The 23,701-nt window shown below is 42.4% G+C and overlaps 1 protein-coding gene across 5 annotated transcripts in view; it reads right to left on the reverse strand.

Moving 5' to 3' along the window:
• LOC133578367 (plakophilin-4-like) overlaps positions 1-17,332 on the reverse strand; it is a 70,528-nt gene extending 53,196 nt beyond the window's left edge. For all 5 annotated transcript variants that reach the window (XM_061932740.2, XM_061932739.2, XM_061932741.2 and 2 more), the window contains exons 1-2: positions 17,079-17,332; positions 16,828-16,957 (exon numbers count right to left, since the gene is read on the reverse strand). In XM_061932740.2, the coding sequence (XP_061788724.1) occupies positions 16,828-16,920 (93 nt within the window). In that variant the 5' untranslated portion in view covers positions 16,921-16,957; positions 17,079-17,332. The remainder of the gene's footprint in view (positions 1-16,827; positions 16,958-17,078) is intronic.
• Positions 17,333-23,701: the final 6,369 nt, after the last annotated feature.

The raw sequence follows: 23,701 nt of genomic DNA on the forward strand, positions 1-23,701 counted from the left end.
ATTTTTTTTGGAGTGACTGACCTCAACCCTTTTTGTAATAATGATGTAAGCGGATGATGTTTTAAGCTTTTAAAAAGTACAAAAGACACTTAAAACTGGCTTACATCTGCTAAAAGTGTTGCTGTATTTGGGTCAGCTGCTGTGCTCAAAAAGTTGCATGACAGCAGGTTCAACCTCTTTGGTGACCAAGGGCCTCATGTATTAAATAAACCTGGCCTTTTTCACGGCACAGTTGAGATTTTCGGCGGTAACTAGTAGTCTAACGCGTTATTTTTTTATATTCAGTAACTCAGTTACCGTTACTACATGATGCGTTACTGCGTTATTTTACGTTATTTTTTATATAGTATCGGTTAGAAACTGAGAAGATCTGAGTGTGTTTTATTGGAGAGTTGCAGTGTCGTCCTTCCGATTCTTCCTGTGTCAAAAGGAAGAGAAGAGGCGCTGTGTGTGGGGCGGGGGCTCGTGTCTGTGTTGACTAACAAGACATCATGGCGGAGCCGAAGCAGAGTTTCTTAACATGGAGATATTCTCACTACTTTTCTTTTGTCGAGCACAAAGAAAAGAACATTTTAGTTAAATGTAAGTTGTGTCTTGGATCAAAGATCCTATCTACTGGGCAAAACAGCAAATCAAATCTGCTGAAACAGCTACAAAAGCAACATGCTTCGACGAAGCTAGTAAAGAGAGACACAGACTCTGATGCCATTTCACCTCCACCACCACCATTTAAGGATTTTCACGGAGGGACTGCTAGCCAGGACAACATTGATAGAGCCATTGCAGCGTATGTGCTAGAAGACATGCAGGCTATTTCTACAGTGGAGTCACCCGCTTTCAGGCAGCTAATTAGCATGATACCGGCGTCAAACAGCAAATGGCACGGAAACCATTTTCCACGTACCTGGACACAGTGGACAGTGAGTACATAAACATGGAAAGCGAGCTAAAGAAAATACTCCAAACTCTGCCTCTGCTCATCATTCAGCACTGAAGGTACACACTCTGTCAATTCTCTTATATACTCTTTCATTCTAGACTTCTAGAGTGTTTGATTATCACATCACTCTAAATGTATAGACTATAAAGTTCACAAACATAAAGAGGGATCCTAGTGGGCCAGGCCAATCTTTCCTTTTTTCCAAACTAAAACTGGGGAAATGCGTAGAGTGTTCTGGGCTTCAGTACAGTGTTGATCTCCTAAAGACATGATTTTATTTCACAATTCCTTAAGAGAAAAACATGCCTGGTTATAGGCTTTGTGTATGTCATGTGTGCCTTCCTTGGGTGAAGTCAGGTTTACAACTATGCTGTTTGTTACTTATGTATGTTATGTTGCAGCTATTTAAAATAGTTTTGTCAATTTGTTCTGGCCTGAAACAAATTGGCCCTTTGAAACATATCTTTGTCTTTGTGTGTTGTATGTAGACCACATTGCTTAGCAGAGTTCAGTGATGCAAATGCATGTCAAGTTGATCAACACATTGTATTATTCTCCAGTGCAATAACAGTACTGAAATGAAGGCTAAAAGGGCATTAATGGGAGCCTAAAAAGAAAAAGAAAAAAAGGAGTAACTAAATAGTTACTTTTCACAGTAACACATTACTTTTTGTGTAACTAAGTTACTTTTGAAATAAAGTAACTAGTAACTGTAACTAGTTACTGGTTTTCAGTAACTAACCCAACACTGTTGAAATATGAGTATCTTGTGTTCCAAGCTGCGTCACAGAACCAATTCAACATGTAAGCCAAGGCACCACTGTATGTATATTATGTATTTATATTCCTAAGAAAACAGAACAATCAGAGGGTTTTTTTTTTTGCGAATGGAGCTGGACTAGATCCCCACAGGCCCCTTGAATCGTAATATTTCATCCTTGGGAAGAACAGTCTAGACCAGGGGTGCTCATTACGTCGATCGCGAGCTACCGGTCAATCTCGGAGGGTGTGTCAGTCGATCACCAGCCAGGCATTAAAAAAATAGTCCTAAAAATGAGCCATCATAAATCTTCACTATGACGTCACTTTCGTCACTTGATTGACATTCACGGCACCCGAGGGTCTTCTGAGATGACGCTGGCTGCTGCCAGCTCATTAAAATTACCGACTGGAAGGCGAGAAACACTTTATTTCAACACACTCTGGCGCCGTACCTGTCGTCAAAACTCCAAAGACCGACTGCACAGTTGCACAATAAAAGCTCTGCTTCATCCTGCCTGCGCTACCAAAATAAGAGTCTCTGAAGGCTGGCGTGCACAAGCTAGCAAGCTACGGAGTTTGCCGACAATGTATTTCTTGTAAAGTGTATACAAAGGAGTACGGAAGCTGGACAAATAAGATGCCAAAAACCAACCACTTTCATGTGGTATTGGACAGAAAGGAGGACTTTTTTTCTCCTCCATTCGAAAATGCGGACATTATCAGCACCACTGTCTGATTCCAATCAATGCAAGTCATCAGAAACAGGTAATACACCAACTTATATTCTTGTCTTCATGAAAGAAAGGAATCTATATGTGTTAAACATGCTTGTATTATCTTTAAACACCTTTAACTTGTAACAATATTAACGATATGTATTAAACATACTTGTACTATCTTTAAACACCTTTAACTTGTTAACAATATTAACTATATGTGTTAAACATGCTTGTATTATCTTTAAACACCTTTAAGTTGTTAACAATATTAACTATATGTATTAAACATTCTTGTATTATCATTAAACACCTTTAATTTTTTAACAATATTAACTATATGTGTTAAACATGCTTGCATTATCATTAAACACCTTTAACTTGTTAACAAAAACATATATTTCATAAATAAGTAAATATAAATTATATATATGAATGAGGTAGATCCCCACGACTTGATCAATTGAAAAGTAGCTCGCCTGCAGAAAAAGTGTGAGCACCCCTGGTCTAGACCATTTTCTACCTATGACAGGATGACCGTTCCCCATTGCACAAATGAAAAGTCCATAAAGTCATGCTTGGCTGAGTTTAACGTGGAAGAACGTGCACACAACCCTGACCTCCAGTCCGTCAAACAATTTGCGATGAACTAAAACAGCGATTGGGAGCCAACATCAGCGACCTGTGGCCTCAGAAATCCTCCCCACAGAAACCCTGCCATTTAGTTTTGTGGCGGACAGATGGTTAAGGAGCACTCTTGCTCCTTGATAGCATGGCAATAAGGACACAGACTACAGTATTGGGGACTTGTACCAGACGACTTTATGTACCAGCTTGTGGTCAAGTGCACTACTTGTGCACACTGACTACAGATCAGTTGACTGGGGAAACAGTACGTATCAGAATGAGTTTATTCGGCCAAGTGTGTTCAACACATAAGGAAATTGACTTGGTAGACTGAGCTCTCTTTGTTCAATGCAAGAAACAAATAAAAACGCAACAACTACGAGAGAGGACAAGGACCGTGGCGGCTATTTGAGGTACAGAAACAGGAGGGAAACATTAAAGAACACAAAAGAGCACTGAGCTGATGCAAGCAGCTGCCACTATGTGTGTAGTTGTACCTCGCAGTGCGTGGTCTGCATGTCCTAGACCCGTCTATACTGCCCTTGGTGTGTCTAATCAGTCTGCCATCTTGAAGGAAGGAATTAATTCCTCAGGGCCTATGAGCTGGTGAAGCCATTGAGGAAGGTCTAAGAAGGTGTCAGTGGTGAGACATTTGACACAACATGATTGTTGTGTTAGTCGGCTCATAAAAGTGGAAAATGGGAGAACTCCCGAGAGGAGAAGCAGATGTGTCGCCCACGTTCACCTTATTTGTGTTCCAGCATCCCTCTCTTCGGTCCGCCCCCACTGATGCACTCAAACACTCTCAGTTCCATTTCATTTCCCAACGCCCACCTTTTGTTGGGAAGCAACAGATTTAGCTCGGCCAACGTGGACAAAAGTGCATTTTGAGTCCAGGGATGGCTGAACCACCAAAACTACAACTGGATACCTGCTGAACGTCAAAGACTGACCTATCAAGAGGACAGGAAGATGTCAGGGAAGCATCACATCCTGGCAGATGACATGACTCAGTTTGACCGACCCTGCCGCTCACACCAGGTGACCCAGTTCAAGCGAAGACCCGAGCGCCGATGTGTTCTATAGGAATCCCCTCGGGAGTTTTAGTTGACTGTGCATATTCCTTTTAGATCAGGGGTGCTCACACTTTTTCTGCAGGCGAGCTACTTTTCAATTGATCAAGTCATGGGGATCTACCTCATTCATATATATAATTTATATTTACTTATTTATGAAATATATGTTTTTGTTAATAAGTTAAAGGTGTTTAATGATAATGCAAGCATGTTTAATACATATAGTTAATATTGTTAATAAATTAAAGGTGTTTAATGATAATGCAATCACGTGTAACACATAGTTAATATTGTTAATAAATTAAAGGTGCTTAATGATAATACAAGAATGTTTATAACATATAGTTAATATTGTTAATAAATTAAAGGTGTTTAATGATAATACAAGCATGTTTAACACATATAGTTAATATTATTAATAAGTTAAAGGTGTTCAAAGATAATGCAAGCATGTTTAACACATAGTTAATATTGTTAACAAGTTAAGGTGTTTAAAGATAATACAAGCATGTTTAACACATATAGATTCCTTTCTTTCATGAAGACAAGAATATAAGTTGGTGTATTACCTGATTCTGATGACTTGCATTGATTGGAATCAGACAGTGGTGCTAAAAACGTCCGCATTTTCGAATGGAGGAGAAAAAAGTCCTCCTTTCTGTCCAATACCACATGAAAGTGGTTGGTTTTTGGCATCTTATTTGTCCAGCTTCCGTACTCCTTTGTATACACTTTACAAGAAATACATTGTCGGCAAACTCCGTAGCTTGCTAGCTTGTGCACGCCAGCTTTCTGAGACTTGTTTTGTTAGCGCAACTGTGCAACTGTGCAGTCGGTCTTTGGAGTTTTGACGACAGGTACGGCGCCAGAGTCTGTTGAAATAAAGTGTTTCTCGCCTTCCAGTCGGTAATTTTAATGAGCTGGCAGCAGTCAGCGTCATCTCAGAAGACCCTCAGGTGCCGTGAATGTCAATCAAGTGACGAAAGTGACGTCATAGTGAAGATTTATGATCGCTCATTTTTAGGACTATTTTTTTAATGCCTGGCTGGTGATCGACTGACACACCCTCCGAGATCGACCGGTAGCTCGCGATCGATGTAATGAGCACCCCTGTTTGAGATCTTCTTCCTGTACGGTGACCCTGCTTTGGTGCCTGCAGGCCTGATGCTAGCTCTCTGATCATACTCAAGCAAACTGCTCCTTTCCTTTAGAAAGGAAGATTAACTTGTTTAGTTTCTTTTCCCCCGAGCAGAGAGAAATATTGACTTCTGAGAAAGCGATGGCAACATCATCACATTGATTGACCTCCCTGACCGGACCAGCTGCGAGCTCACCAGCAATGATGCTAACCACAGACTTACTGTAGCAGCACTGTTGTCACTAGGATTCATAAAACAGCATTATTCGCTAAACCAACCAGAAATCTAACCCCAAGCAGTTTAGATCTCAAACTGTGGTACAGCTCCATCTAGTGGTAGGCCAAAGAATCACTTAATTAGATACTCAAACACAGTGTTACTGTTCAAACTGTGTGTAAAGTTACAGGGGCCAAAATTGATAAATATACTCATACTTGCCAACCTTGAGACCTCCAATTTCGGGAGGTGGGGGGTGGGTGCGGGGGGCGTGGTTGGGGCAGGCCGTGGTTAAGAGGGGAGGAGTATATTTACAGCTAGAATTCACCAAGTCAAGTATTTCATATGTGTATATATATATATATATATATATCCCCGCGACCCCGAAGGGAATAAGCGGTAGTAAATGGATGGATGGATATATATATATATATATAAGAAATAATTGACTTTCAGTGAATTCTAGCTATATATATATATATATATATATATATATATATATAAATAAAAGAAATACTTGAATTTCAGTGTTCATTTATAAACACATATACACACACATAACACTCATCTACTCATTGTTGAGTTAAGGGTTGAATTGTCCATCCTTGTTCTATTCTCTGTCACTATCTTTCTAACCATGCTGACTAGATGGCAGTATTGTCCTGTTTAAGAGTGTCACAACATTGCTGTTTACGGCAGACGGACTGCTTTACTGTAGATGTTCTTTATATTGTGGGAAAGCGGACTCAGGTCCGCATGGAGCTGGAGGGGGCGTGGCCTCCTGCTCCGCCTGAATTTCGGGAGGTGTTCGGGAGAGACGCTGAATTTCGGGAGTCTCCCGGAAAATCCGGGAGGGTTGGCAAGTATGAATATACTTGTTAAATAAAACCTGTGCCTTGCTTTCAATGGATACTTAGGCCTACTACGCTACCGATTTCAATGTTGGACATTATGGTGGTACTTAGAGCAGCGGTCCGTGGGAAGGCCCAAGTTAAAAAAAAAAGTAATATCATTTTTTTTATAATCTGTCCTTACTAAGGGTGTAATGGTAAACAAAAATTTCGGTTCGGTACGTACCTCGGTTTAGAGGTCACGGTTCAGTTCATTTTCGGTACAGTAAGAAAACAACAAAAACATACATTTTTGGGTTATCTATTTACCAAATTTGCAAAATCTTCCACCAAAAATATTTTTCTTAGTGGAATATTTGATGTGAAGTAATCGGAGCCTTGGATAGGTCATCCATCCATCCATCCATTTTCTACCGCTTATTCCCTTCGGGGTCGCGGGGGGCGCTGGAGCCTATCTCAGCTACAATCGGGCGGAAGGCGGGGTACACCCTGGACAAGTCGCCTTTAGATAGGTCAATAATTCGTAACATTGATTTTGATTCAATATTATGTTTTGAGCAATGACAGTTTGAAAGAAAAAAAAAACAGCTTTGTTTTATTAGTCAACATTGCAACTTTTTCTAAATTACATTTAACCTTTTTTATTTCACTTTTGTTATGTTTTTGTTTATTTTAATAGTATTTTTAGAATGTGCTGTGGGCCTTTAAAACATTAGCTGTGTGCCGCAAATGGCCTCCGGGGCACAATTTTTACACCCCTGCTATAGGTAATAAAAAATTAAATGTGATAAATCTATGTATAAAAAGCAGAGCCTGGTGACACATGCGCGTTTATCATAACTCTCTCTCTCTCTCTGTCTCTGCCCCTCCCTCACCAATGCTGCTGCGCACCTTCACAATTTGTTTTGTTTTTAACCCCTTCTTAACCCTGAACGTACATTGAAAATACACGCAACCCTAACTCAAAATGCCGGACATTTGAGGCATTTAAGAAACTCCGCCCTGACAGCTCCGCAAAAGAGGACATGTCAGGTGAAAAGACGACGTATGGTCAGTCTATCGTAGCCCGTTAGCTGCTAGCATGCCATGTGTTGTGCTTCGGTGTGCATTGTTTACACAACGTGCGTTACGCTACTTAATATGTCCGTGTGGAAACTCGTTCGGTCCACCTCCGAACCGAACCGGAACCCCCGTACCGAAACAGTTCAATACAAATCCACGTACCGTTACACCCCTAGTCCTTTCTAATCAATTTTCGACCGCTTGTTACTCTCGGGGTCTCCGAGCCGCTCAGGCAAATCATATAGTCTAAAAATGCATTTTTCCATCCATAACGCAAATCGGCAAGTGTGCACTCTTTCAGTCAATTAGTGCACGAGGGGAAAAAATGGTAAAATCGTTGGGGAAACGTAAAATAGACTCCCGAGTGTAGAGATTTTAAACATCAGTGGACGTATGACTTTTTTTTTTGTTCAGTGTAAAGAAAATGCAGTTTGTCTAATCTGTAATGAGACAGACTACACATACAGGTATATATATATATATATATATATATATATATATATATATATATTAGAGATGCGCGGTTTGCGGACACAACCGCGGAGTCCGCGGATTATCCGCGGGCCGGGTGGTTGAAATAAAAAAAAATTAGATTTTATCCGCGGGTCGGGTCGGGCGGTTGAAATAAAAAAAAAATTAGATTTTAAATAGATTCAGGCGGGTGGCAGTTAAACCAATTCGGAAATATATATACATAGTTAAATGTTGTTACCCACATACGAAAAACGAGCAGGCACCTGCAGCATATGCCACAACAGAAGAAAAAAAAAAAGAGATGGACACTTTTACGGAGCGGAGAAGGGACGCCTCGCCGGGGTCCGGGACCGAGGCCCCTTCCCCCGACAGGGCCCCACCGGGAGCCGTAGCTGAGGTGATCCGCGAGAAGGGCCCGACGCATGTCCAGGGTCACCACCGCGCCCACCGCACCGACACCCCGCCTCGTCCGCCTTCGCCGCAGCCGGCGTCACGCGCAGCAGGTAAGCAGCTTACCTGCCCGCCACCCCCGTTGCCGGGGGCACGTAACAGGGGTCACTCCGCGCGCAGTGCGCTCACGAAGGGGGTGGGGCTCACCCTGGTGAGCCGAGTGGGCCACTTTTGGTAAGCAGAACTGGCGCTGCGGGATGAACCGAACGCCGGGTTAAGGCGCCCGATGCCGACGCTCATCAGACCCCAGAAAAGGTGTTGGTTGATATAGACAGCAGGACGGTGGTCATGGAAGTCGGAACCCGCTAAGGAGTGTGTAACAACCCACCTGCCGAATCAACTAGCCCTGAAAATGGATGGCGCTGGAGCGTCGGGCCCATACCCGGCCGTCGCCGGCAGCGAGAGCCGCGAGGGCTAGGCCGCGACGAGTAGGATGGCCGCCGCGGTGCGCACTGAAGCCTCGGGCGCGAGCCCGGGTGGAGCCGCCGCGGGTGCGAGGGACATCGCACCTCCACACGCTTGGAGGTGCGCTCAGCGCGGCTCCCAGATGATTGCGCACTGGTGTGCGTCTGGGCCGTGACAGCATGGCACGCATTGAATGTCTCTGCTACATTGGATCAGTCTCCTTTCTTTAACAGGCAAAAGCTTTATAACCTCACTAATGCTTTGCATCGTCTATATTAGATATATAACAACGGGCGGGTGCGGTATTGATTAAATGTTAGTTCGGGTGGATGCGGATGGTTGACGACTTTTGTGATGCGGTTGCGGATGAAATAATTGCCTATCCGCGCATCTCTAATATATATATAATATATATATATATATATATATATATATATATATAGCCCAGACCCTGGCCACATTTTTTTACCCAATGTGGCCCCCTGGTCAAAAGGTTTGGAGATCCCTGGTTTAGATTCTTTATCAAGCTGTTTCTTTCAGGCTGACGGTGGGATTCAGGCTGGAACACAATGGATGAACACCTGATACGCTCTGTTTCGCTCCTATAATTGGATATTTGTACACTTTAGTCTTATAGAGTGTGTTCAAAGGAGAATATGGATGTGTACTGTAATGAAAGGCCATATTTACCTTAGCTCTTGTGCACAATGGCTACAAAGCAATATATTAATAATGATCAGCTCTCCAGCTACAGTACATAACGCAACAAAAGCCCATTTTAAAACCAATTTTAGTCCAATCAAAAGCACTTAAACGGGAACATTTCAAAGCAAGCAAACGCCCACAGACCACCGTCAAATCACAACATTCACCTAGCTTGAAGCTTACGTTAGCCACTTATTGCTCCTCTACTGCTAAAGCCAGCCAAAAGCCACAAAAAAGGAGCATTTATGATGATAGATTTCTTACTTTTGTTGTTTTATGTTCATAACTTTTTTTTCATATGAAAGAAGCCGTTTCAGAAATGTTCATTCTGCTTTATAAGACTTGCGGTCATTTGAAAACATCAATGGCGTCTATAGTGTTGACATCCATCCATCCATTTTCTACCGCTTGTCCCTTTCGGACAGACAGACAACATTCACACACTAGAGACCATTTAGTGTTGCCAATCAACCTATCCCCAGGTACATGTCTTTGGAGGTGGGAGGGGCCTAACCCCAGGTGCATGTCTTTGGAGGTGGGAGGAGCCTAACCCCAGGTGCATGTCTTTGGAGGTGGGAGGAGCCTATCCACAGGTGCATGTTCTTTTGGAGGTGGGAGGAAGCCAGAGTACCCGGAGGGAACCCACCCAGCCACGGGGAGAACATGCAAACTCCACACAGAAAGATCCCGAGCCCGGGATTGAACTAAGTACTACTCAGGACCTTCGTATTGTGAGGCACATGCACTAACCCCTGTTCCACCGTGCTGCCAGTGTTGACGTTAAAGGTCTAAAAAAAAATTGTTTGGAAACCTCAGGCGGGATCGGTTCACAGCCGAGTGTGAAGCGACTGGGATGAGAATCAGCACCTCCAAGTCCGGGTCCATGGTTCTCCCCCGGAAAAGGGTGGAGTGCCATCTCCGGGTTGGGGAGGAGCTCTTGCCCCAAGTGGAGGAGTTCAAGTACCTCGGAGTCTTGTTCACGAGTGAGGGAAGAGTGGATGGTGAGATCGACAGGCGGATCGGTGCGGCGTCTTCGGTAATGCGGACGCTGTATCGATCCGTTGTGGTGAAGGAGGAGCTGAGCCGGAAGGCAAAGCTCTCAATTTACCGGCCGATCTACGTTCCCATCCTCACCTATGGTCATGAGCTTTGGGTTATGACCGAAAGGACAAGATCACGGGTACAAGCGGCCCAAATGAGTTTCCTCCGCCGGGTGGCGGGTCTCTCCCTTAGAGATAGGGTGAGAAGCTCTGTCATCCGGGAGGAGCTCAAAGTAAAGCCGCTGCTCCTCCACATGGAGAGGAGCCAGATGAGGTGGTTCGGGCATCTGGTCAGGATGCCACCCGAACGCCTCCCTAGGGAGGTGTTTAGGGCACGTCCGACCGGTAGGAGGCCACGGGGAAGACCCAGGACACGTTGGGAAGACTATGTCTCCCGGCTGGCCTGGGAACGCCTTGGGATCCCCCGGGAGGACCTGGACGAAGTGGCTGGGGAGAGGGAAGTCTGGGCTTCTCTGCTTAGGTTTCTGCCCCCGCGACCTGACCTCGGATAAGCGGAAGAAGATGGATGGATGGATGGACGTCAGGCGGGCCGGGTTGAAAATCTTAACGGGCCGTGAAGCGGGCCATAATTTGCCGAGGTCTGCACGAGATAGAGCCTGAGCCCTAGTTTGACAATCACCGCTCTATAAAAAAAGAGTGTCTCCAATAGTCGCTGGCGTTATCCTGCTCCTCCATCTTTTTATTCAGAGTGGAGAATGATGACAATGTCTAACAAGTTTTAGCAGAATTTGTGATGCAGAAATCATCATCATCAGGTCTGAGCTGCAGATAATCTGCTGGATTTGCTCTGCAAACTTGACTGCGCTCCTGAAAGCCGTGTGACTTTTTTTTTTTTGGGTGAGGGAGCACACTGCAGAAAGTCAGTGTTCAAAATCAAGAAAAAAATTACAAAAATGAGGGGTATTTTATTTGAACTAAGCAAAATTATCTGCCAATAGAACAAGAAAATTTGGCTTGTCAAGACTTTCCAAAACAAGTAAAATTAAAGCTGCAAGCAGCGATGGACGGGACCGACTTTGACGGCACATAAAATCCAAACCGGAGCAGTAATTAAAACTCTTTCGTCAACTTTTAAATCAGAAGGGTTCAATCTCTCTCCTGTGCTAGTTTGAAGCCGACACGACAAATGCGCTCAGAGGAGTTAATGTTTGCAAAAAGGTGACCGATTTTTACAAAACTTTTGTTTTGAAGGGGGAATTGCAAACTTCCTGTTGATTTTTGCTGGGGGTTGTCAATATATGAAATGTAGGTCTAAGTGAGACCTACATAGAGGTTTTTGGTTCATGTCTCTAAGACATTCCTACCGGAAGTTACAGGCAGTTTTGTCTGAGTTTTCTTTCTAGGAGCAGTTGTGTCTGTGTTTTCTTCCTAGGGGGCGCTAGAGTGCAATTTTGAGTTTTGGTTTTGGGTTTTCTATTAGATCTCAATTTTTGCCAGTCCTGATGTGTGTGTCCAGTTTGGTGAGTTTTGAAGCAAGTTAAGGGGGTCAAATTACAGCTCAAAGAGGCAAAAGTGACTGTTTTTAGTAAACTTTTGTTTTGAAGGGGGAATTGCCAACTTCCTGTTAATTTTTGCTGAAGAATGTCAATGTATGAAATCTATGTCTAAGTCAGACCTACATAGAGGTTTTTGTTTCATGTCTCTACGACATTCCTACCGGAAGTTACCAGCAGTTTTGTCTGTGTTTTTTCCTAGAGGGCGCTAGAGCGCAATTTTGAGTTTTGGGGTTTGGTTTTTTGATTTAGATGGCAATTTTCGCCAGTCCTGATGTGTGTGTCAAATATGGTGAGTTTTGAAGCATGTTAAGGGGGTCAAATTACAGCTCAAAGAGGCGGCGGAATAATAATAATAAAACGCACGAAATACAATAGGGTCCTCTGTCCCAAAGGGACATTGCGGTCCCTAATTAAAGCTGCAAGCAGCGATGGACGGGACCGACTTTGACGGCACATAAAATCCAAACCGGAGCAGTAATTAAAACTCTTTCGTCAACTTTTAATCAGAAGGGTACAATCTCTCTCCTGTGCTAGTTTGAAGCCGACACGACAAATGCGCTCAGAGGAGATAATGTTTGCAAAAAGGTGACCGAGTTTTACAAAACTTTTGTTTTGAAGGGGGAATTGCAAACTTCCTGTTGATTTTTGCTGGGGGTTGTCAATATATGAAATGTAGGTCTAAGTGAGACCTACATAGAGGTTTTTGGTTCATGTCTCTAAGACATTCCTACTGGAAGTTACAGGCAGTTTTGTCTGAGTTTTCTTCCTAGGAGCAGTTGTGTCTGTGTTTTCTTCCTAGGGGGCGCTAGAGCGCAATTTTGAGTTTTGGGGTTTTTTTTTTTTATGAGAGCGCAATTGTTTCCAGTCCTAAAGTGTTTGTCCAGTTTGGTGAGTTTTGAAGCATGTTAAGGGGGTCAAATTACAGCTCAAAGAGGCAAAAGTGACTGTTTTTACTAAACTTTTGTTTTGAAAGGGGAATTGCAAACTTCCTGTTGATTTCTGCTGAAAGATGTCAATGTATGAAATGTACCGTATTTTCCGCACTATTAGCCGCACCTAAAAACCACAAATTTACTCAAAAGCTGACAGTGCGGCTTATAACCCGGTGCGCTTTATATATGGATTAATATTAAGATTCATTTTCATAAAGTTTCGGTCTCGCAACTACGGTAAACAGCCGCCATCTTTTTTCCCCGTAGAAGAGGAAGTGCTTCTTCTTCTACGCAAGCAACCGCCAAGGTAAGCACCCGCCCCCATAGAACAGGAAGCGCTTCTTCTTCTACTGTAAGCAACCACCCGCCCCGGTAGAAGAAGAAGAAGCGCGCGGATATTACGTTTCATTTCCTTTGTGTGTTTACAGCTGTAAAGACCACAAAATGGCTCCTACTAAGCGACAGGTTTCCGGTTCATGAAAAGACGCAATCTCTCCATCCGCACACGGACTACTATTTCACAGCAACTGCCTAAAGACTTTCAAGAAAAGCTGGCTACTTTCCGTGCATATTGTAAAAACAAGATAGCTGAAAAAAAGATCCGGCCAGAGAACATTATCAACATGGACGAGGTTCCACTGACTTTTGATATTCCTGTGAACCGCACTGTGGATACAACGGGAGCACGTACGGTGAATATTCGCACCACAGGGAATGAGAAGTCATCCTTCACTGTGGTTCTAGCTTGCCATGCTAATGGCCAGAAACTTCCACCCATGGTGATATTCAAAAGGAAGACCTTGCCAAAAGAGACCTTTCCAGCCGGCGTCATCATAACAGCTAACTCGAAGGGATGGATGGATGAAGAAAAGATGAGCAAGTGGTTAAGGTAAGTTTACGCGAAGAGGCCGGGTGGCTTTTTTCACGCAGCTCCGTCCATGTTGATATACGACTCCATGCGCGCCCACATCACGCTGGTTTTTAATATATTATTAAAGTTTGACTGACCTATCCGACTGTTTTTTTGACATTCCTTTAGCGCAGTTAGATGCGGCTTATAACACGGGGCGGCTTATAGGTGGACAAAGTTTTGAAATATGCCGTTCATTGAAGACGTGGCTTTTAACCCAGGGCGGCTTATGGTGCGGAAAATACGGTAGGTCTAAATGAGACCTACATAGAGGTTTTTGTTTCATGTCGACATTCCTACTGGGAGTTAGAGGCAGTTTTGTCTGTGTTTTCTTCCTAGGGGGCGCTAGAGCGCAATTTTGAGTTTTGGGGCTAGGTTTTTTGATCAGATCGCAATTTTCGCCAGTCCTGGTGTATGTGTCAAATTTGGTGAGTTTTGAAGCATGTTAAGGGGGTCAAATTACAGCTCAAAGAGGCGGCGGAATAATAATAAAACCTTACAATTACAATAGGGTCCTCTGTCCCAAAGGGACATTGCGGTCCCTAATTAGCTAACCTCAATGAACCCAAAAATACCTTAAGATAAGAATATTCTCACTAATAACAAGTGCACTTTTCTTGGTAGAAAAAAAAAAAAAGAGACCTTTTTGCTCAATATGTTGAAAAATATTCTTAAATGAAGTAAATGCTAGTGCCATTATCTTGACATAATGATATGCGCTCGGCATTACATTTCTTGAAACCAGCAAACTTATACTAAAAACTAGTTTATTGTTCTTAATGGAAAGGCAACAAGGCAACCGCTTGTTACTCTCGGGGTCTCCTAGCCGCTCAGGCAAATCATATTGTCTAAAAATGCATTTTTCCATGGATAACATGACATCATCGCGTCAAGTGCGTGCTCTTTCAGTCAATTAGTGCGCATATATACAGCCCGGCCCCCGGCCAAATTTGTTTTTTTATTGTAATTTTGAAGAATTTATCTGAATGTGCATGAACTATTTCTGTTCAAAATAGTTAGAAATGTCACATGTTAAATGTTTAAATATTAACTGTCAGTTTACTGTACTGTGCCAACTGTACTACTATATGAGTACCTATTTTCTATTGTTTCATTGAAAATAAAACAGCAAAGTCCATTTGGCTGTCATCTGTTTTAATTATGAGACACAATTGTGTCAAAGTCATGATTTTTTATTTCATGCTTGAAATAAGAAATGATTACTTTAAAAAAGTAGTTTTATACTTGTGAGCAGTGACGTGCGGTGAGGTTGATGGCTGGTGAGGCACTGACTTCATCACAGTCAGATTTACAAACATATGAACCCTAAAGAGTATCTTATTCACCATTTGATTGGCAGCAGTTAACGGGTTATGTTTAAAAGCTCATACCAGCATTCTTCCCTGCTTGGCACTCAGCATCAAGGGTTGGAATTGGGGGTTAAATCACCAAAAATGATTCCCGGGCGCGGCGCCGCTGCTGCCCACTGCTCCCCTCACCTCCCAGGGGGTGAACCAGGGGATGGGTCAAATGCAGAGGACAAATTTCATTACACCTAGTGTGTGTGTGACAATCATTGCTACTTTAACTTAACTTTAACTTTACACATACAAACTGTAGCACACAAAAAGCACATTTAATAAAAAAAACGTTATTATGGTCTTACCTTTACTTATAAATTAAGTCCATGCGCCGCAACTAAAGCCCTCACTTAAACTTTCCACGTGCAAGATTGAATCTATTTAAAAAAGTGTAACCGAGGGTTTATAAATGTCGCCTATACTGTATGAAACTACAAAATAACAAACACGGAGGCTCCAGTTTACACGAGGACCACTTTATTTACATTCTTTCAAAAACCTCCGCAACGTGACATCACTTCCGCTCTTAGCGCCTTCAGAATAAGAGCTCAAGGCATATACTGTATAACAGCGCATAACAGGAACTTAACATCACAAAGAGGAAAGCCCATGAAAATAGGTTACAAAAGTTATTTAATAAGAAGCCAAAAAGTGCAAAAACAATAATGTTCGTGTTGGAGGAGTTGTGAATTAGATACACCTGCAGTCTGCAGGTGTACCTAATGTTGTGGCCCTGCAGTCATTCACAACTCCTCCAACACGAACATTATTGTTTTTGCACTTTTTGGCTTCTTATGAAATAACTTTTTTTAAATAGATTCAATCTTGCACGTGGAAAGTTTAAGTGTGGGCTTTAGTTGATATAACAATTCTACGGCGGGGGTGCAGGAGGCGGGATTACTGGAGCCTCAGCCAGTGCGTCTTTTGCAGCCGTTTTATGATCGCTCAGCACAAGAAATACGTTACACACATACAGTTGTTGACAAAAATACACTGTACATTATATACCTCAGCTAACTAAACTATGGAAATGTATAATATAGTTCATATAGCAATACGGTCTCACTGCACAGCAGGCCAGCAGTTAGCCGAGTCCGCAATCCATGTTGAGGCACTGAGTGACGTGCCTCAACTGGCTGCTGTTCACCGCACTGTATTTGGACGGCAAATGTGAAAATTCAGCGATTTTGAATAAAAATAATCTAAAACTGGTGAAGTTAAATGGAAAATAACTTTATAGTATAATCACTGGATACATATAACAATTTTTTTTTTTTTCTTTTTACATTTGTTTTCTTTCCTGCCTCTAGTGACTGCACGTCACTGCTTGTGAGTGTTGATGACACAGCTTTGCAACACTTGACATTCTAGTTTCAAGCATGTTTTACTCAATATAGGTCATCAAATCTCAGCAACAAGCTGTAATATCTTACTGAGATCATTTAGGACCAAAACCCTTAAAACAAGTAAAACAATAACATAAAATCTGCTTAGTGAGAAGAATGATCTTATCAGACAGAAAATAAGCAAATATCACCCTTATTTGAGATATTTCATCTTACTTAGATTTCAGTTTTTGCAGTGCAGATGTGATGTTACTAGAGATGGAGGACATGTCAGAGTGAGGGTGTGTCGCCATCCTACCTGCTCTTTGACAGACGCCAGTAGGTTGGTGGTGGTGGTGGTGGTGGTGTTGGGTGGGAGGCTGCAGCCACTCGGCCCCTCTCCTTCTTCCATCTCCCGCACCTCGACGCTGCTTCTGCTGTGTGCGAGCCTGCAAGGGTCGTCACGTCATGTTTGTTACTGTCACGTGACGTGGTTCAAGCCAATGATAACGCACATGCACGCTGCACAGGTGATCAATAGAAAGCAAGGACGAGGTCACGTCGACTCACCGGCCGCTGCGGTGAAACGCGCCGAGGCAGTCGGTGCGACTCCGCGGGCCAGATGTCGCTGCGGGAGGCAGGCAGGCCACAGCTGTCCTCTTGTTAGACGTCCATCCTCCTCCGCGGCAGCCGCTACATGTCCGAAAAAAAAAAACGGCGAGTAGCGGGTGCGCGTGCACGAGCGCGTACGCACGTACGTGACCGCGCGTGTGCGTTCTCCAGCCGGGATGCACTTCAACCTCTGGCGGCGTCCGCGCGGAAATCTGCCGCCCGCCCCGCCAACCCGCGCAGCCACTGTGATGCTGAGCGGCGGCGTGACGTCACCATGCGGCGATGGATTGTCTTCTGATCCAAGCGTCGATCTCATGTCGATGTGAGTCAGTAAAATGTTTTTTTGTTTTCTTGTGTGGTGTTCAGGTCTGTGGGACCCGTTTTCATTATTTATTAAAAAAAAATTATACAATTATATTTTCAAACAGACTCACTGACTTGACTTTGGCTCATTTTCTGTGAAGAACATATATCAGAATTAGAGATGTCCGATAATGGCTTTTTTGCCGATATTCCGATATTGTCCAACTCTTAACTACCGATTCCGATATCAACCGATACCAATAAATACAGTCGTGGAATTAACACATTATTATGCCTAATTTTGTTGTGATGCCCCGCTGGATGCATTAAACAATGTAACAAGGTTTTCCAAAATAAATCAACTCAAGTTATGGAAAAAAAATGCCAACATGGCACTGCCATATTCATACTTGCCAACCTTGAGACCTCCGATTTCGGGAGGTGGGGGGTGGGGGGCGTGGTCGGGGGTGGGGCGAGGTGTGGTTGGGGGCGTGGTTAAAAGGGTAGGAGTATATTGACAGCTAGAATTCACCAAGTCAAGTATTTGATACATACATATATATATATATATATATATATATGTATGTGTGGGGGGGAAAAAAAATCACAAGACTACTTCATCTCTACAGGCCTGTTTCATGAGGGGTTCCCTCAATCATCAGATTTCAAACAGGCCTGTAGAGATGAAGTAGTCTTGTGATTTTTTTCCCCCCACACATACATATATTGCGCTCTACTACGGTATCGAGCACTATTTTTTGGATAACCTTATTAAGACATATATATATATATATATCAAATATATATATATTATCTACATCCTGAAAATATGCAAACAAAACTGTGTTTAGATAATTGATACTTCAAACTTGCATAAATATAACATGAATATAACATAACTTGGCTTCTGAGAGCTTAATAAAATGCTAAAGTTGTTGATGAACAAGCAATTATTTTAATAATTAAATATGGTCATTTTAAATGAATTATTATAATCATTTAAAATTAATTATTTCAAATATGTTTATTTTAATGTATAATTCTATGGCTGGATGTAATAAGGAGTCAGAAAAAATACAAATAAAAATACAATTAATTTTGATGTTTTTAGCAAAATATAGTAAATTTTTTTTTTTTTTTAAATTAATAAATATATTTATTTTTAGGTAAGATAAACATAATAATACAATTTATCTCTAGTCTGGATGATTTAGTTCTTGTCACCCTGTTGTCCTCCCGTCGTGAAAAAAGGCTGTCCTCACTCAGGAGGCCACGCCCCCTCCAGCTCTGGCCGAAAATCGGGAGATTTTCGGGAGAATACTTGTCCCGGGAGGTTTTCGGGTGATGCGCTGAATTTCGGGAGTCTCCCGGAAAATTCGGGAGGGTTGGCAAGTATGGCCATATTTATTATTGAAGTCACAAAAGTGCATTATTTTTTTTAACATGCCTCAAAACAGCAGCCTCGAATTTGGGATATGCATGAGGAGTTTGAGGTGGTTGGGGTTGAGGTGGGGGGGGGGGGGTAAGCGGGGTGTATATTGTAGCGTCCCGGAAGAGTTGGTGATGCAAGGGGTTCTGGGTATTTGTTCTGTTGTGTTACGGTGCGGATATTCTCCCGAAATGTGTTTGTCATTCTTGTTTGGTGTGGGTTCACAGTGTGGCGCATATGTGTAACAGTGTTAAAGTTGTTTATACGGTCAACCTCAGTGTGACCTGTATGGCTGTTGACCAAGTATGCCTTGCATTCACTTGTGTGTGTGAAAAGCCGTAGATATTATGTGACTGGGCCGGCACGCAAAGGCAGTGCCTTTAAGGTTTATTGGCGCTCTGTACTTCTCCCTACGTCCGTGTACACAGCGGCGTTTTAAAAAGTCATACATTTTACTTTTTGAAACCGATACCGATAATTTCAGATAAGCATTTATCGGCAGATAATATCGGCAGTCCGATATTATCGGACATCCCTAATCAGATACATATTTAATGACCAGGTCCACTGGACCCGAGGCTAATAGTGTGGAAATTGATGTACACACACACACACACACACACACACACACACACACACACACAGGAGGAGGACAGAGTGTAGGTACACAGAACATCAGAGGGTCAAATGTGCGAGAAAATGAGAGCAGACAGTGTTGACAAACAATGTTGCAACCTTGTGTGGGAACCGCAGGTGCAGAAACACAAAAAAAGAATCCCTGTGGGATGCAGAAACTGGCAGAGAAATTTTCCGTGCAACGTTCATATTGTTGTTACTCAGCCAGCGTTTGTGGGTCTGATGGACCCGTTGCATTTTGTGGCTTTTAATGCCTCACAATCAAACACTTTTATGTTCAAATACTGAACAGATGTTTATTGGGATAAGGTAAACATCTGTTCAGTATTTGAACATAAGTGTTTGATTGTGAGGCATTAAAAGCCACAAAATGCAACGGGTCCATCAGACTCACAAACGCTGGCTGAGTAACAACAATATGAACATTACACAAGGGTTAATACACATTTATATGTTGAAATATTTATGATGGCAAAAGTTAGACCATTTTCATTACATCATGTTTTTATGGGGTCAAAAATTAATATTGAAATATATTCTATACTTCTTTACTCGATGTTAGAACACATGTTCTTTAAGGGCATACAAACATTTGGCATCTATACCATGAACGTGCCCAGGCTTACCTGGGCTGAAGTTCGTGGGCCCCCGCCCAATAAGGGCCCCCCGATTTTGATGATGGAATGCAATGATTGGTATTCATGGCTGTCAATCCCAGACAGCTCTGTTTCCTGTAGCAATTGTGCACTCTCGTTTTTTTTTCCTACTGCTCTGAGCGGCGGTGTGAGAGGCGAGCGTGCTGACTACTAAGCTAAAAGCACAAGCAATGGCCAGATCGCCAGCATTATTCTCGAACTGGCTTCGGTTAGTCGCACAGATGCTAAGGAGATGTACCGTATTTTTCGGAGTATAAGTCGCACCTGCCGTAAATGCACAATAAAGAAGGAAAAAAACATATATAAGTCGCATTTTTGGGGGAAATGTAATAAAATCCAACAGCAAGAATAGACATTTGAAAGGCAATTTAAAATAAAGAAAGAATAGTGAACAACAGGCTGAATAAGTGTACGTTATATGAGGCATAAATAACCAACTGGTATGTTAATGTAACATATTATGGTAAGAGTCATTCAAATAACTATAACATATAGAACATGCTATAAGTTTACCAAACAATCTGTCACTCCTAATCGCTAAATCCCATGAAATCTTATACGTCTAGTCTCTTACGTGAATGAGATCAATATTATTATTTGATATTTTACGCTAATGTGTTAATCATTTCACACTGAGTACAAGTCGCACCCCCGGACAAACTATGAAAAAAACTGCGACTTACGAAAAATACGGTATTCATGAACACAATTTTTTTTTAATGATTATTAATATTATTGTTGCTCTTCTGTTGAGTAACATTTTCCAAATTGTGTTTTTGGGGGGTATTGACCCCCACCCCCTTTGGTGACAGTAGTCTGTAATTGAGGGACTTGTGCAAAAGACAGAAAAAAAGTACGAATCCAAAATGTTTTGAGCCTTTTCAAAAATGTAGGCCCCCTTTTGGCTTTAGGGATAAATTGTTTCGTCACACCTGGGAAAGAATTGAGACATTCACAAATTGAACAAGATGAACAATCATGTAGAATGAAGTAACACGGCAAAGATTTACTGCAAGGACGAAACAAATCTGCCGTTGTCCCTTGATGCTCATGTTTTTAATCTAGGTACTACATTACCTGTCATTCCTCCAGTTTTCCTTCAGAAGCTCCCACATGTTGCTCATTGTTCCCATATTTGACGTCTTATAAAAAAAAAAAAAATAGCACAGCTTCTGAACATCATCAAGAGAACCTACCAAGGGATGCGATGTCGTGTCCTACATGACGGGTGCCCATCGGAGGCCTTCGAGGTCCTGACTGGGGTGCAGCAAGGATGTCTGCTCTCGCCTTTCCTTTTCCTCCTCTGTATTGACTGGACCATGAACTAAACAACCAAAAACAGCAATACCGGCATTCCGTGGCCATCTCATCTATTTTTTCTCAATCTTCACCCGTGCTCTTTATTGTATCATACAAAAGGACTTGAACCCAGAACTCTTTTAGGAACGAGCTGCTTACTCGTCAGTGAAGCAGCTCGTCACGGTAATCTATCTTTATCGTATTATTCAAACGGACTTGAACCCAAGAATATAACATACGAAAGGACCTTGAACCTAAATCTTTATCGTATTATTCAAACGGACTCTAACCCAAGAATATAACATACGAAAGGACTTGAACCTCCAACCATTCTAGTCACAGGTGAAAGATTTAAGACGCAATGACATGAGTTGGCCACCATATGCAATGGCGGACAAGGCAAAATGCAACCAATCCATCAAAATGTCCACTCTGTGTCTGGGGTACAAACAGTGTTTGACTTACATACTTCAAGACAGACTCCTAAAGCAGATTTTAGAAAAAGGCTCTGCTTACCTTGTTTTATGTTTGGCCACTATTGAGTCTGTCCAGAAGAGCGTAAGAGGTGTCCAATTCTCAACGTGTCGCCCGGACGAGCCCCCAAATTGTTGCGTTTTGGACCAGTTGTTCCTCCCAGGGAATTCAAGTCACAAGTCGCTCCCAAGCTCTTTACGACACTAAAGCTGAGTAGAAAAACCACCAGAGACAGAATAGGTATTTTGTTGTATATTTTCAAAGCTTTGCAGATATACATTTGAGACCAGTCCAGCATAGAACATTCTATCGCGCCGCCAAAATGGTCTGTCTCCCCGACCCAAAACCCTCTCCCCCTAAGTCCCTCTTCCCCCCCCCCCCCCTGGCAGTCATGTCTCCCTAGCCAAAACAAATGCTTATTATCGCTCTCTCTAACATTCCTCACTTCAAGGTTAAGCAGTTTTGCAGACAACCAAAAGACCACATTTGGAAGAAAAACACTAGCTGTTTTGTAATATGACAATGAAATAAAAAGAAGTAACATTTAAATTCGGATATATGTAAATATCTGCCTCCGACAATTCCCCCTTCAGATCTTCTAAAAAGATCTTTATCACTAGTACAACACTTCTAAAACACGCCCCTCTTTGAGCAAGCTAGTAAAAATTTAAAAGCATAGTTACATGGGAGATAAACGGATGGAATCTATGTCATTGTCGTCACTGTCAGGGAAGGAAACTAGCATTTCTCGAAAGTCACCACTTTGCTTGACCCCCTTCAGTGACAGTGACGACAATGACATAGATTCCATCCGTTTATCTCCCATGTAACTATGCTTTTAAATTTTTACTAGCTTGCTCAAAGAGGGGCGTATTTTAGAAGTGTTGTACTAGTGATAAAGATCTTTTTAGAAGATCTGAAGGGGGAATTGTCGGAGGCAGATATTTACATATATCCGAATTAAAATGTTACTTTTTATTTCATTGTCATATTACAAAACAGCTAGTGTTTTTCTTCCAAATGTGGTCTTTTGGTTGTCTGCAAAACTGTGTGCTTAACCTTGAAGTGAGGAATGTTAGAGAGAGCGATAATAAGCATTTGTTTTGGCTAGGGAGACATGACTGCCGGGGGGGGGGGGGGGGGGAGAGGGACTTAGGGGGAGAGGGCTTTGGGTCGGGGAGACGTAACGCCGTTACTATCGGCGGTAACTAGTAGACCATTTTGGTGGCGCGATAGAATGTTCTATGCTGGACTGGTCTCAAATGTATATCTGCAAAGCTTTGAAAATATACGACAAAATACCTATTCTGTCTCTGGTGGTTTTTCTACTCAGCTTTAGTGTCGTAAAGAGCTTGGGAGCGACTTGTGACTTGATTTCCCTGGGAGGAACAACTTGTCCAAAACGCAACAAGCCTTACCGAAACACTGGAGGACCTAGACTTTGCAGACGATCTAGCTCTCCTGGCTCACTCACCAACAGATGCAGGACAAATCACAACAACTACAAAGAGCTGCTGCATTTCTTGGGCTTAAGATCAATTCACAAAAAACAAAAGGTCATGCGTATCAATAACAAGAACAATACACCAATAACAATGAACCATAATCAATTAGAGGAGGTAGTCCGTTTGACATACTTGGGGAGCATAATCAGTGTAGATGGAGGGGCAGATGAAGATGTCAAATCTAGAATAGGGAAAGCAAGAACATCATTCAACATATTAAACAAAATATGGAGAGCAAAAAACATTTCTCTCAAAACCAAACTGAAAATATTTAACTCA

This window comes from Nerophis lumbriciformis, linkage group LG38 (genome assembly GCF_033978685.3).
Source record: "Nerophis lumbriciformis linkage group LG38, RoL_Nlum_v2.1, whole genome shotgun sequence".
Lineage (NCBI taxonomy): Eukaryota > Metazoa > Chordata > Actinopteri > Syngnathiformes > Syngnathidae > Nerophis > Nerophis lumbriciformis.